Source organism: Mustela nigripes, chromosome 17 (assembly GCF_022355385.1).
Source record: "Mustela nigripes isolate SB6536 chromosome 17, MUSNIG.SB6536, whole genome shotgun sequence".
Lineage (NCBI taxonomy): Eukaryota > Metazoa > Chordata > Mammalia > Carnivora > Mustelidae > Mustela > Mustela nigripes.
In genome coordinates, this window is record NC_081573.1 from 17,383,493 (window position 1) to 17,396,948 (window position 13,456).

Genomic DNA, 13,456 nt, shown 5'->3' on the forward strand with positions numbered 1-13,456 from the left:
GGGGAGGCGGGGGGAGGGGCGGCCCGTGCGCAGGGCCGGGGGGGGAGGGGAGGGAGAGGTGGGGCGGGGCGGCTGCGGCTCACGACAGCAACCAGCGCCGCCGCGGGGCCAGCGGGAGCCGGGGGCTGGGCCGGCCACGCGCGGGGCACCACGGGAGCGGGAGTCCGAGGCCAGTCGGCAGTCACCCTTAGACCGCGCCTGGAGAGCACAGACCCTGTGTGGCGGCCGGAGAGGGGCGAGGCGCAGGGAACTCCGGGTAATGTAGTCCTGGCGCCTCGCTTCTTCCGCCGGGAGCTAGGGCCGCGAGAGCTGGGACTAGGTCCTAATCGGACCCAGAAAACCGTCTCGGGGGCTGCCGGGAGGTGTGGTTCTCGCCCCAAACTCTTCCCATTGTTCCTTTCGAGACGAGGGTACGCGTGAACTACTACTCCCAGGGTGCTGTGGGCTTCGGACCCTGGGAATCCCAGAGACACTGGGAAATGAAGTTCGCGACTGCAAGAGGCGTGGGGTGGGAAAGGGCCGCGGCAGAGGATTAGTCTCAGTTGGAGGCGCCACCCGGCTGCAGTTCTGCACAGCATCGAGGGAATGCTCGAGAGGCCGCAGCTTTGCGGTCCTTGTGCTCAAGGAGAGGAGGAGGGTGGCAGAAAGCTCAAGGAAAGGAGGAGGGTGGAGCACGCGTTCCTGGAGCCCTGGGCTGGGGGTCCCAGACTCATATTCTGCGCACCGTTGTTTGCTGTGAAAGGGGCTAATAACTTGGTTCCTCACAGCCTCCGCCAACAGGGCTTCCTGCTAAGTCAGCCTGGACTTCGTGGCCCTCGCGGGCCGCTACCTCTGAGGGAGAACAGGGACAACTGGAGATGAAGGTGGCCCCCCGCGCTGAACAGTGGAAGCACCGCCAGCAGGGGCCGCCACAGGACAAGGGGCAAGGCTGCCCTTCCTTCCCTCTCCCCAGCTCACAGACTATAAAGTCTGGACTCCGCTTCTGGTCCTGAAAGGAGGGCACAGGAAACTCTTTATTTTGATGATGGAATCGCTAGTCCCCGCACAATTTTCACTCGTGCAAACTTCATTGCCCGCACCCCACACGGGCTCGCTGGCCCAGGCTTCTGGGGCCCGCGGGCATCTGGAAGAAGGCTTGCAGCGACTTTTCTGCGGCGCTTCTTGGAGCCGGATTTTCTAGGCTGCCAATAGCTGTGGTGCTGGGTCAGAAACCTAGCCAGCCCGTCGGCCCGTCTTTCATTCTTTAATTGTATTGTCAGCTGAAGCCAAAGAAGCTACCAACCCCATCAGGTGGTTGAGGAAGGGGACCTACAGGGAGAGGTCGAGGCCCGGGACGGCCTCGAAGAAGAGGAGTAGAGGAAGGTGGAGCGAATGGTCCATCCAGGTGGGAGCTGGCTGGGCGAGTGGCCGCGCATGTGCGCCTGCATGGAGGCCAGGCTGGGGCAGCCGGCCTGGCACAGAGGGCAGCGGTATGGTGCGGCCCCATGCGTCCGCAGGTGCTTGGTCATGGCTGAGAAGTCCCGGGAGCGCTGGGGGCAGAGGCTACAGGAGAAGGGCTTCTCTCCTAGGGCAGGTGGAGGGGGAGGCCGGTAAAGAAAGAAGTGGGTGAAGGCTGGTGTAGGGGTTGATCTGGGCGATTGAGCAAAGGAACTGTGTTGGGAGTCAAGCACACAGAGGACTTAGGAGCAGACAGACCAGAGTTTGGAAGGGAGCAGATAATTGCACTGGGTGGGGAGCCCATACCTGTGTGGACTCGGTAGTGCGTCTCCATCTGATGCTTGAGTGAGAACCTTTTTCCACAGACAGAACAAGAATAGGGCCGAGACCGAGCAGGTGGGGGTGGGGGAGGTTGTTGGTGAGTTAGGCCTGCTCTACTCACATGACCCACACAAGTTGCAAGTTCACCTGTGGGGTTAGAGAAGGCAAAGGAAGCAGGGCTGGAAATCCCAGAGCTGGACCACTGGTACTCCCAGAAAAGACTTTGGGAACTACAGTGGGGCTGAGGTAAAATCGCCCTCACCCTACTCACCTGTGTGCCTCTGATCAGACTCTTTCATCTCCCCAGGGCTGAGCTTTGTGGGGCCCTGGGGGAGGAAACCTGGAGGGAGCAGAGTGAAGGAGGTGCTCTCCTCAGGCTGGACTCCTGGAGTCCCAGCCTAAGGAGAGAGAGACCATGTTACAGCATTTGTACAGGGTACTTCAGGGCTTACCTGCGGCATGACTGGAGTTGGCCAACTGGTTCTGGTTCCAGACACCTTTCTCAGGGTTCAGGGACAATGGGATCCTGGGGATGGGGTGGGGAAGAGTTAGCCTTGGCAAAACCTGGGATCCTGGCCAGGCCCTTCCTGAAGAGGGAGATGTCATGAGTCCTCCTTAGGGTCTGGGCTTTGAATTCCCCTGTGGTGGAAGCTTCTTGTCCTATCACCAGCTCAGGAAATGTACAGTACAGATAAGAGATGTGGTGCCTTTCTACCCATCACTGCTGCCTATCCTGAGCCACTCCCTCCCAGCCAGGGAGGTCTTCCATTAGGCTCTTCACTCACCTCTGGTCCTGAGGCCAGACCTCCTGCCAGGCTCCAGTGATGGGGGTGCTATGGGAGAAGGGAGTGCCATATCTGGGTGGCAACAGCAGGATGCTCCACAGGGCGGGCTGGCCCTCCCCCAACCAAGGGGCCTCAGCCCACCAGGGCCTAGGAATGACGCTTGTTTGGAGGGAACCTGGTGGGGGAAGGGGGCAAGAGAACTCCCGCAGACCTTCCTCAGAGCCCCCTGGACTCTCTGTCACCCACATAATCCCGTCTTCCTTCCCATCTGTTCCCGCATGGCCATTAGGCGATTGCTTAAGTTTTTCCTTTGATCTCCTCTGCTTCCCCGCACCCTCCTTCATTGCCTCTGCTCTCTCAGAGCTGTCTTTTGGTGGCCTTTGCTCATACAGTGCCTCTTGTTCTCTCCAACCAGCTCTAACAAATGTCTCTGGTCTCTGCTCTCCATGTCCCTCCAGTCCTCTCTCAGAGTCCTTTGTGGGTTTCTCTGGCTCCTCCTGATGTTCCTTGAGCCCTGGACCCAGTTCTCTAGCCCTGTCCCGTCGAGCCTTCTTGCATGCCTCTTCCAGAGACTGTACCCCCAAGGCTCTGGCCGCTTCCTCAAGGGGTCCGAGTTCCCCAGGCTGCAGTTCTACACTCTCCCCATAAACAAAGTACAGAAGCTGGGCAAAGGTGGAAGGGCTGATGCCTTTCATCAGAGCCCAGTGGCCCCTGCGGCCCAGCTGCTGGCTCACACCTGCCAAGACCAGGCTGTGGGCAGGGAATTCTTGGCTTCCCACAGTGATCAAGGTATCACACAGTGCCGGTCGGAGCCTGGCTGCTAGCCGTACCAGCCGATCAGAGCCATAGGGGCTAAGCAGTCTTGTCGTCGGGAACAGGGGCATTGTGCCTTGCCTGGGTACCAGTCTCAGAGGACCTGAAAGAAAGGCCACAGTGTGGGGTCCATGGTGGAAAGAGGAAAGAGGAACAGCATATTCTCAAGCCTGTGGAGGTGAGGGGAGAAAGAGTGAGTTGCTGGTTCAGAGCTCTTTGTGCCCTGAATGGAACAAATAAACTAACCCAAGAGAGGACCTGAGCTTATCCAGAATCATAATGGACCACAGGGTAGGGGTGAGGAGGGGGTTGGCAGGAGAATAGAAATTAGACCATATTCAGGACTTAAAGAGTAAGGACCAAGCAGTTAGTGACTATATCAAATAGTGGGTTTAAGGCTAGTATATATGGGCCCTGCCAGTTGACAGTCTCTACTTAAAAAAGAGCAGATGCCGATACTTCTGCTACTCTAAGCCCTTCTACAAGGAAAGACCTTGGAGCAGGCCAGGCTTTCTTCTTTCCAGACAAAGAAATCACCGTAAGACCCAGTCAGCCCTGGCAGTTAGGGATGGAGCAAGACACAGCTTCACGGGAGAGTTTTGAAAGCTAGTGTGACCCCCCAACCCCACCTTCACCCCATCACATGGAGCTGAGTAGTCTTGAGAGGCAGAAAGGACAGTAAGACTGAGGTCATTGCTGCAAGGCAGCATCAATTGATTATCCCCCTACGGCTGAAACTTCTAGAACATGTCCTCAGAGAAGGACCGAGAAGAGAGCCCCATCCAGTGGGTTGAGGGAGCAGAAGCCACAGAAGAGAAGGTTCTGATCAAGGATGGAGAGAGATTTTGGAGAAAGTTTTGACCTATGAAGAAGCATGAGAAAGGAAAATGGGATCTGTATAGGGGGAGGCTATTTTCTTTCCAGATTTTAGGATAAGGAGTTGGTTTAATTTTGTTTTTTATAAGCCCAAAGCAACGAGTAGAAAGATCCAATAAGGCAGAAATTCATCACATATCAAAACTACCACACTGACTTTTAAGAAGAGAACTGGGAACCCAGATACTAAGAGACAGATCTAAGTGTCTCAGTGCCTGGTAGGCATATTCCTTAATGTGGAGTCACCATGAGTAAGGACCCTTGTGGGGAGGATTACTACTTGGACACCTCAGGGAGAAGGCTACAGGTTGGTAGGAAGGGGACAAAAAGCAGGGTGTAGTGGGAGGAAAGTCTCAGCTGGGGAGAAGCAACCACTCACCAGTTGTAGCTTCCTCCTGGACACCGCATGCTCTGAACTGCTGTTGGGGCTCCTGGGGCCCCCCTGGAGCTAGCCCCGCCCCTGACCTCACAGTCTTCCATTGGGTGTCCCAAGTATCAGTCTGCCACAGTCCCCCCAAGGGGGTGTGGCTTTATACCCCTGGCTCTGCTTTACCCCTCTAAGAAAGACCACCTCCTCTACTTCCAGATTCAAGACATTCTTCCTCCCTTGTCTCCGTATTTCATTTGTGAACTTCTAGAGTCAAAGAAGTTCATGTGAAGGGGTGCCTGGCTTTGTTTGTAGAGCATGCAACTCTTGATCTTGGGGTTGTAGGTTGGAGCCCCATGCTGGGTGTAGAGATTACTTTAAAAGAATAAAAATCATGGAGTGCCTGGGTGGCTCAGTCAGTTAAGCATCCACCTTCAGCTCAGATCGTCATCTCAGGGTCCTGAGATAGAGCTCCAGGACGCATCAAGCTCCATGATCAACCAGGAGTCTGCTTTTCCCTCTCCCTCTGCCCCCTCCCCTTCTCATGTGTAGTCTCGCACTCTCTGCCTGCTCTCTCAAATAAATAAATAAAAATCTTTTTTTAAAAATTTCATCTCGCAGCAAGAACCTTGGAATAATTAGACCCACATTCGAGTCTCATCTCTGCTGTTTACTAATTGAGTCACGTTAGGCAAGTCACCTCTCTAAGCCTCAGTTACCTCATCCATGAAATAGGGATAACCTTTGCTTATCTCATTTGGAGGTGAGGGTGAAGATGAAATGACATGATGAATGTGAAAGTGGTTTGTCAGTACAATAGCATCATTCAAATAGGATTAGTTCTGAGAACTGTCAGCTCTAGCAGCTAGAAGCTGTTTCTACTACTTCAGAAGTAAAAAGGACTGAAACATCGGGATTCCAAGGAGAGAGTGAAAGAGAGCCAAAAGCATGCCTGTCCTTCCTCTCCCTGACTTTTAGTACTAGGAAGCCTGACTGCTCTGTGGAAAGGACCCTGTCATCTGGGCCACCACTGGGGACTGAATGTACAAGTGACTCAGATTCTCCCATCAACTTCTGAAGGGGGCAACCCCAGGAAGGGCCCGCGGTGGTCCTCGAAGAGAAAACTCCCTTTTCTTGGGTTGATGACAAATGACATTTCTCTGAAATCAGAACTCTGGGGTTTCTTTCACTTCCTGTCAAAAGGGTCAAGCTCTCAGGAGATTTCCCCTGTTTTCACACTTTAGTACTCGTTAACCTGGGGAAAGGATGAGGTCTGAGAGACTCAAATTTCTTTTTCTGTTTTTTATTATTCTGTTATCCCTCATCCTATGGCTTTTTAATTCATTCAACAAACGTAGAGAAATCATTTGTGATATGTGCCTGGTATATCATATATGCCCAATAAGTAACTGGAAGATAAATTAGGCATTGGTAGGCTGCTCTGGTGACCTGACAAAGTCTGGTTCACCCTAGGCTTTTTCTCCCTTAGATCCTAGTCCCCTCCTAGACCCAAATATTATGTCCCTAAACTCCTGTTTCTCCCTTTGGCTCCAGGACCCCAAAATGTTCAGACAGCCTTCTGCTTTCTCCCTCCAGACCTAACATGCCTTCCCCATCTACCTCTCATTCTAGCTTGGGTATATGCAGATGTTAACCCTTCCTAGATCAGACAGGGTGTGCCAGTGGGTGGGGCTGGTGGAGGGGCAATCATAGGGTGGGGGGAGAGGGGAAGATGACTCAGAGCGAAAGGGAAAATGCAAATGGACAGGTTGTATTCATGTGCTACTCTGAACGTTAAATATTTTCCATTTCTAAGCTTTCTAACTCCTCATACCACCACACCCAGGGACTCATTAAACACCCATATAAAAGACACTTGGCCTGGACATATAAAAGCACCAATTCCTGATATGTAGGTGTACAGAGAAAAACGTTCTTCAACACAGTAATACAGCCCTGGAGATATGGAATAAGTGGGGGAAAACCATGAGAGAGAAACCCCAAGTGCAGAAGAAAAGGTACAGGGGTCTGGAAGATTACAGCATCACCCAGTGGCCTTGCCTCACAACCCTACTTCATGTAGGGAGCCTGTGACTCAGCTCCCCCACTGGTAGGATTTGCTCATTGATGATCAAGAATGTTAGAGATTGTCCTCAAAGGGCAGCATCCTCTATAAGCCAAGTATAGTTGACAGGGAGTGTCAGCAGGCTTTCAGGAAACCTAATATGGAGGAGAAGGGCAAGGGGACTCCCCATTCAGTGAACAAAAGCCCCCAAGAATGGGAAACCCCATTTTGCCTCCTACCTGGTGTCTACCCCACTTAAGGATATCCTTTTAAAGACCACCCCTTAGAGGTATCTCCAGGGACCTCTAGCCTCAGCCCTCAGGCTGGTGCCACTCTAGGCCCTTCTCTCTCCCTATGTTCTTGACTACACAGCCCAAACCATCTTGCATTGAGCAGTGACAGCAGAAGCACGAGCAAATAGTACTCTGACTTGGAAGGGTAGGGAAAGTGATAACTCTATTCTTAAAAAGTCTCCCATCACAATCTCAAAAACCTTGTCCACCGGGGCGCCTGGGTGGCTCAGTGGGTTAAGCCGCTGCCTTCGGCTCAGGTCATGATCTCAGGGTCCTGGGATCGAGTCCCGCATCGGGCTCTCTGCTCAGCAGGGAGCCTGCTTCCTCCTCTCTCTCTCTCTGCCTGCCTCTCTGTCTACTTGTGATCTCTCTCTGTCAAATAAATAAATAAAATCTTTAAAAAAAAAAAAAAAAACCTTGTCCACCTTCTACTTCCCAGGCTGACTCTGTAGGAATCCCCTACAGTTGTCTCCTGGGGTGGACCCAGGAAACCATTGGTTCTGGGACACAAACCCCATCCTGGGATAGGGTAGAGTGGGTAGGAGAGATTAGGTGAGACATAACCGGAAGGACTATGTGGGGAGAAAAAGGTATGATTTTTGCCTCTCAGTCCCAATACTTATATTATTAATTAAAGTTTAAAGTCTGCTATTTTAAAATTCTAGTTGATAGGCATGACCTTCAATAATAAATTCTAATTCTAATTCAATAATAAATTCTAATTGATAGTCATGACCTTCAATAGAAATGATAGGCATGCTACTTCATATGCCCCTGTAGGTACAGCCCGGCTTGATATAAAAATATCAACACAGCAATACAAGTATGGATTCTCTTTAAATATAATTAAAACTAAACCATCAGAATAGGCCAATTGGAGACATGATTATTTGTTTTATGAAAAATATTTCCCTTTATCGCACTTATTTTATTTTATTTTTTTTTAAAGATTTTATTTATTTATTTGACAGAGAGAGATCACAAGTAGGCAGAGGCAGGCAGAGAGAGAGAGAGGAGGAAGCAGACTCCCTGCTGAGCAGAGAACCTGATGCGGGACTCGATCCCAGGACCCTGAGATCATGACCTGAGCCGAAGGCAGTGGCTTAACCCACTGAGCCACCCAGGCGCCCTATCGCACTTATTTTAAATACTAAGTATTCCAAAGCCAAGTTAAACAAGATTCAATTTAGAAAAATTATATGAACTTTCCCTTTTTCCAGGAACACATCTCTTTCTTCAAATTAAGGTGGTTAAATTCCCCCACAGTATTTTATGCAGATGAAGGCCAATTATCCAAATCTTACATAAACTTTCAAATGCCCACTCTTTCTAGTTAAGTACATCCAACACATACCAGAGAAGAGACAACGCGGAGTAAATTAGTTTCTTTCTTCCCTTAAATCTATGTTTCATATAACTCAAGAACCAGTGTAATCATAGCTATGTGAACTGTACCTAGGTCATAGAAACCTTATCCTAACATATCTTTTGTGGATCAAGTGGAAAAAGAACTAGACTCGAAGTTTAAAAAGAAAGTTTAGGTTCCACTGCATCTTCTCTGTAGGTGGCCTTTTTCTCCAGCCCTAATATGGGGCTAACTCTTCTGAGATCCTCAGTTTGCTCAGTGGGGCTGTTTTCAAGACCAGTACTGAATGCCAGTATTGCATGAAACCTACTCTGACCCCCTCTGGCTGTGTCCTCCCACCTTGGGTCAAGGATCCAAGGGCATCTAGGAAAGGCCCACCTGGAACATGTTTCCCCCAGTTCTTGGCTGTGCTTTGGGAGCTTAGAACCCTGGACTTCCTCTCCTAAATGGCCCATTTCCAGGACCTACACAGCCCTTAACCCCAGGTCTATACTCAGGAGGATTAACTGTATCACCGATGTACACACTCCAGGCCTTGATTTTGTGTGAAGGGCAGGTATACTGAGCTCAGACATGCAGGCTAATATGTCTTGAAATGTGTGCCAACACCAGGTGTGGGAAGAAAAGGGGAATCTTCATTTCTAGTCTGGCCTAGGCCCCACAGGTAATACAGGAACCTGCTTAATTCCAGTGGTTCTTAATGTCATGGTTAAGGGGATTACCATCCTTTTAAACATTTTAAGCCACAGAATCAACTCTTTACACCAGAAAATTATAGATACTCATACCATTGTATATGTGAATGATAAGGGATTCACAGACTGAAGCCAGTCCCTGGACAGGTTAAATACTCCTTGTTTATCCTTGCGGCTGCTTTGCATGCTCCCCTCCAAACAACATGCATACAGTTTTTCTTGTGATTTCCAAGAGCTCAAAAACCCTTTTAATCTACTCATAGACCACTCCCTTGTATCCCCCATCCAAGGTTTAAGAACTCTGGGCGTACATGAAAGCACTCTGAAAGCTCTAATACCATGTATAATTTGAACAGCCGAGTGAAATTAGATATCAACACCCTGTCCAATAAGAATGAAAAATTTTCTGTAAAGACAACCTGGGTGATTTCTTAAGGAGCAGGATATCTCATACACCTCTTCCTGTGCTCCAATAGAACGTCCATCTTCCCTATGCATCTGGCCCTATTCTCACTGCCTGATACCTTTTCGGAATGATCAGAGTTTGGGAGAGAGTGGACCCAAAGGCCTAACATGAACCAATCCTGTTTTTTTCTAGAGTCACACAGCAGTAATATTCCGTGGAGGGCAAACAACCTCTGAGATTCAGAAACTCCCTCCTCAAGAACCTCCTGAAGACCTTGGGTCTAACCTCTTGGTCAGGCTGTCTAACCTGGACCCAATACTGGAAAATCTGTGCCTCAACCTGGAGTCCAGCAACCCCTCCCAAAAGCCTTGCAGCCACATGTTCTTAGCACAGCCTGGATGCAATGGCCATCGACAACTTCCCATTGGGCTTTCAACCTTGGCAACTCTCACTCTCAGCCCAAGCTGGATCCCAAGACCCCAGAAAATCTCTCAAGTCACACAAGTTTCATCTTTGGCCCAGTGACTCCCAATAACCTCTGGAGAGTCGCCAGGCCTCTCTTTCCAGTCGCCAGATTCAGACTCAGTCCAGAGCCCTCAGACAACGTCCCACAGTTCAGAGGCCATACCTCAGGGCCAGTGATGCCATGCAGAGCTCCGAGGGCCTCCCAACAGCCCCCCAAATACGACTTCCAAGTCAAGTTAGCCTCAGGGACCATGGACCAACTCAGGACATGTTGGCCTGGCCTCCAAAGGTGCCCGGGAGGTCCCATTGCCAGCCTCACCAGGGCAAAGGGAGTCCCCACGGAGTAAAGCCCGCAACCCTCACAACAACCACTCAAGCCCTCATACCCCAGGTTGGCCTGGACCAGTCCCAAGCCTTAAAAAGTGTAAGAAAAACCACGGCACTCACCCACTTGGACCCTGTTCCTCTTCCCACAGTCTCACATACACTGAGGGCGGCACAAGCTCGAGTGGCCGTTAGAAAGTGGCGAGTGTCGCGAGGCCCGGAGCTCGAGGCCTGGGCGCGTGCACAGCTTGCCTGTCGCGCCTGGATCCCGAGGCGGACGCTGATTGGCTGCAGCGCTGGTCGCTTCCTGCTGAGCATGCTCAACATTCTAGGAGGCACCTAGGATAGCTCCACTTGCTCGCTCCCGCCTCGCGCCCACCCCTGATTGGCTGCGGAGCTCCCACCCACTCCGCTGACTCTGAGGTGTGGCAGGGCGGTGGAGCCTGATTGGTCCGTGGACTTGGGTCAGGTCTCTAACACTGAGCCGTTACCCTCCAGCTCGCCCCCCTCCCCTGCTGAGTGGCTGTGTCACCCTCTCTGTGAAAGCACTGGGCCCTGAACCTCCTTCGCCTCAACAGTCTTGGAAGCTTCCTCTGCAAGGGCTCGGGATACCACCGCTTCCTGCTTCTGTCTTGCCACCCTGCTTAGCCCTTGTTGCAAAGCTTTTCACGTCTCTCTCAACCCCTGACAGTCTATGAAGTGTGTGTCTCTGATGGTTGGGAGGCCCTCAAGGGCCTGCCAGGCTTCGGGTGCCCGTAGGCAGCTTCCCTTTCCCGCCTCTTGCCCTGCCCACCACTGATTGGTTGCAGAACGCACCATGCCTCACCGGAAGTAAGGGGGGGGGACAAGGAAAGCATTAGAAGGGGTACTGCCTTGACCTGTGATTGGTCTAGATGATCGCGCTTCAAATGCTCCTTGCCTGAGCCATGGTTAACTGCGCACTTCACGTACTAGCCGTCTCCCTTCTCACACACACATACCACACCGCAGAGAGAATGATCCATTGCTCTGCCCCGCCATTAATTGGCCAGGGCTAAGAGCTTAGCCAGCTGGCTTTCTGTCCATGCAGGGTTTTGGCGTTGACAGGCGGCGAGCTCCCACCGCGCGAGTCTGTGAGCTGATACTGCCTCTCCGGTTCCACCCGCCCGGCTGCGGTTGCACTGCTGATTGGCTGGCCCCACTCTCTTCTAAGTGGCTTAGCTTTGGGTCCGCGCTCGGACACATCCAATGAGGAGCTAGGGCGCTTTAAGGAGGCGGGCATTGCTCGACCGCTTCCACTTCTGATTGGTCTAGGGGCTTGCTTCTTTTCTTTTGATTGATTAGAGGACCAGGAGGCGGGAGCCCAGTCCAACGGTTTCAGGCGGCAGTTGGATTTCAGTCCCTGTGCTTGGTGGAGTGTTGTCTGGCGCCCACCTCCCCGCAGCTAGCTGAGGAGCTGGGGACGAAGGAAGGGCGCAGGAGGACCCTCCTGAGGAGGGGCTGGGATAGTAGCTGCTGCCAGAAGTCAGGACGGAGACCGACTAAGGCGAGTGGCGGGTGGGAGTAAACCCCTAAAAAAGCTGGAGAAGACAGGTGCTGTAGCAATAGTAACAACAGCCCCCGATCGCTGAACCCTTTCTGGGTGCCGTGTTGTGTGCGTCATCTCATCGACGTCTGCTAAATAACCCTGCGAGGGAGCTGATTACTCTGCTGGTTAACTTCTGAGTCTCACTTGGCTCACGTCGCAGGGCGAGCATGGGTGTTGCTGGGATTCTGACCTTGTTCTGGTGAGAGTCCGGCATTCGAGCTACACTGTGGTTAAGTAGGGTTGATCTTGTAGATGTGGGGTGGGGCTTGATGTCATCACGTGGCCCTGGTTTCTCAACTACAAATGAAGGTGGATATTTTGGTTTTTGTTTGTTTGTTTGGGTTTTTGTTTGGTTGGTTTGGCTTTTGTTTTTTTTTTTTTTTTTTTTTTAAGATTTTATTTATTTACTTGAGAGAGAGACAGCGAGAGAGAGCATGAGAGGCGAGAAGGTCAGAGGGAGAAGCAGACTCCCCATGGAGCTGGGAGCCCGATGCGGGACTCGATCCCGAGACTCCGGGACTGTGACCTGAGCTGAAGGCAGTTGCTCAACCAACCGAGCCACCCAGGTGCCCGGTTTTTGGTTTTTGGTTTGGACTTGAATCTGATCCTGAAGGCTTCACTACGTGCATGTTTTCAAGTCCTCAAACTTTGGGGCAAATGCATTTGCATTCTAGGAAAGGATATTTTAAAAATTGTCCTAATATCTTTGCCACTTACACTGAACCAAGCCAGTTTTAAGTGCTTTACATGTATGGAACTCTTATAACAAGCTCTATTGGACATTTATTGATATTATTCTCACTTCACAGATAAATGAATTGAGGTTGGGAGAAGAAATTGATTTCTCTGAGACCTCACCAGGGCTAATTGTCAGAGCTGGAATTTGAACAAGGCCTGTTGCAGCCTGACTCCAGAGCCTAAACTCCTAACTCTTGGTATATACTGCTACAGGGTGCAGAGTGTAGCACATGTGGTCCTGGGAAATCCTCATAGCCACTTCAGGGTTAGGAATGGTGACAACACCCAGTGGAGCTGACAACCAAGGCTCACAGAGCTGAAGACACTCATCTCATCCCACAGAGCTGGTCTGTGGCTAAGCAAGGAGTAGAATGAATATCACATAACCTTCTGAATTAAACTCATATGCTTAATCAGTCTTAACAGTAGTCTCTTCCCATTTGGCAGATGAAGAAACTAAGGTCCTGAGGAGAAATCAGAGCTGGAATTCAGACCCAGGTCTATCAGACCCAAGAGATTACCCCCCTGAACCACGTTGCCTCTAGGAAGTAACTGTCTGGTAGATCTGGGTTGGATCAGGTGAGGAGTCCTCTCACCCAGCCAACCTCTTGTCTATGAACAATGAGTTCATCTGGTCCCAATGTTGGCCCTTAATGTGGTTGGGTGTTTTTCACAGCCCCGGAAGTTTGGCACGTGGAGGGGGGGGCTTCTCACTGAGAGGCTCTAATCATATATGTTACAATTTCAGTCATTTTTATGGGCAGGACAAGGTGGAAAGCATTCTACATGCATCATCTCATGAAGCCCTAGAGCAATTCTAGAACATAAGGATTATTACTGTCCCCATTTTACAGGTGAGGAAACTGAGACCTGGGGAGGGGTGTAACATTCCCATGTTTACTGAGCTAGTGAAAGGTGGAGCCTAGATGGGAACCCAG

The 13,456-nt window shown here is 51.1% G+C and overlaps 1 protein-coding gene and 1 long non-coding RNA gene across 7 annotated transcripts in view; one reads left to right on the forward strand and one right to left on the reverse strand.

The window, feature by feature from the left end:
- Positions 1 to 18: 18 nt before the first annotated feature.
- ZBTB32 (zinc finger and BTB domain containing 32) lies at positions 19 to 11,360 on the reverse strand. Of its 6 annotated transcripts, none has more exons than XM_059382701.1 (6): positions 11,194 to 11,360; positions 10,337 to 10,520; positions 2,211 to 2,284; positions 2,030 to 2,098; positions 1,744 to 1,905; positions 20 to 1,564 (listed from the first exon to the last, which is right to left on the reverse strand). In XM_059382701.1, exons 4-6 carry the CDS (start codon positions 2,055 to 2,057, stop codon positions 1,287 to 1,289), a joined length of 468 nt encoding a protein of 155 aa, XP_059238684.1. In that variant the 5' UTR covers positions 2,058 to 2,098; positions 2,211 to 2,284; positions 10,337 to 10,520; positions 11,194 to 11,360; the 3' UTR covers positions 20 to 1,286. The 6 variants fall into 6 exon arrangements, with proteins under 6 accessions (XP_059238679.1, XP_059238684.1, XP_059238681.1 ...); XM_059382698.1 differs by having other exon boundaries at positions 11,092 to 11,360; XM_059382696.1 differs by lacking the exons at positions 10,337 to 10,520; positions 11,194 to 11,360 and adding an exon at positions 2,544 to 5,225 and having other exon boundaries at positions 19 to 1,564.
- Positions 1,313 to 13,456, forward strand: part of LOC132005513 (uncharacterized) — a 29,631-nt gene continuing 17,487 nt past the window's right edge. The window contains exon 1 of the long non-coding RNA XR_009400820.1: positions 1,313 to 1,384. This is a non-coding gene — a long non-coding RNA (uncharacterized LOC132005513). The remainder of the gene's footprint in view (positions 1,385 to 13,456) is intronic.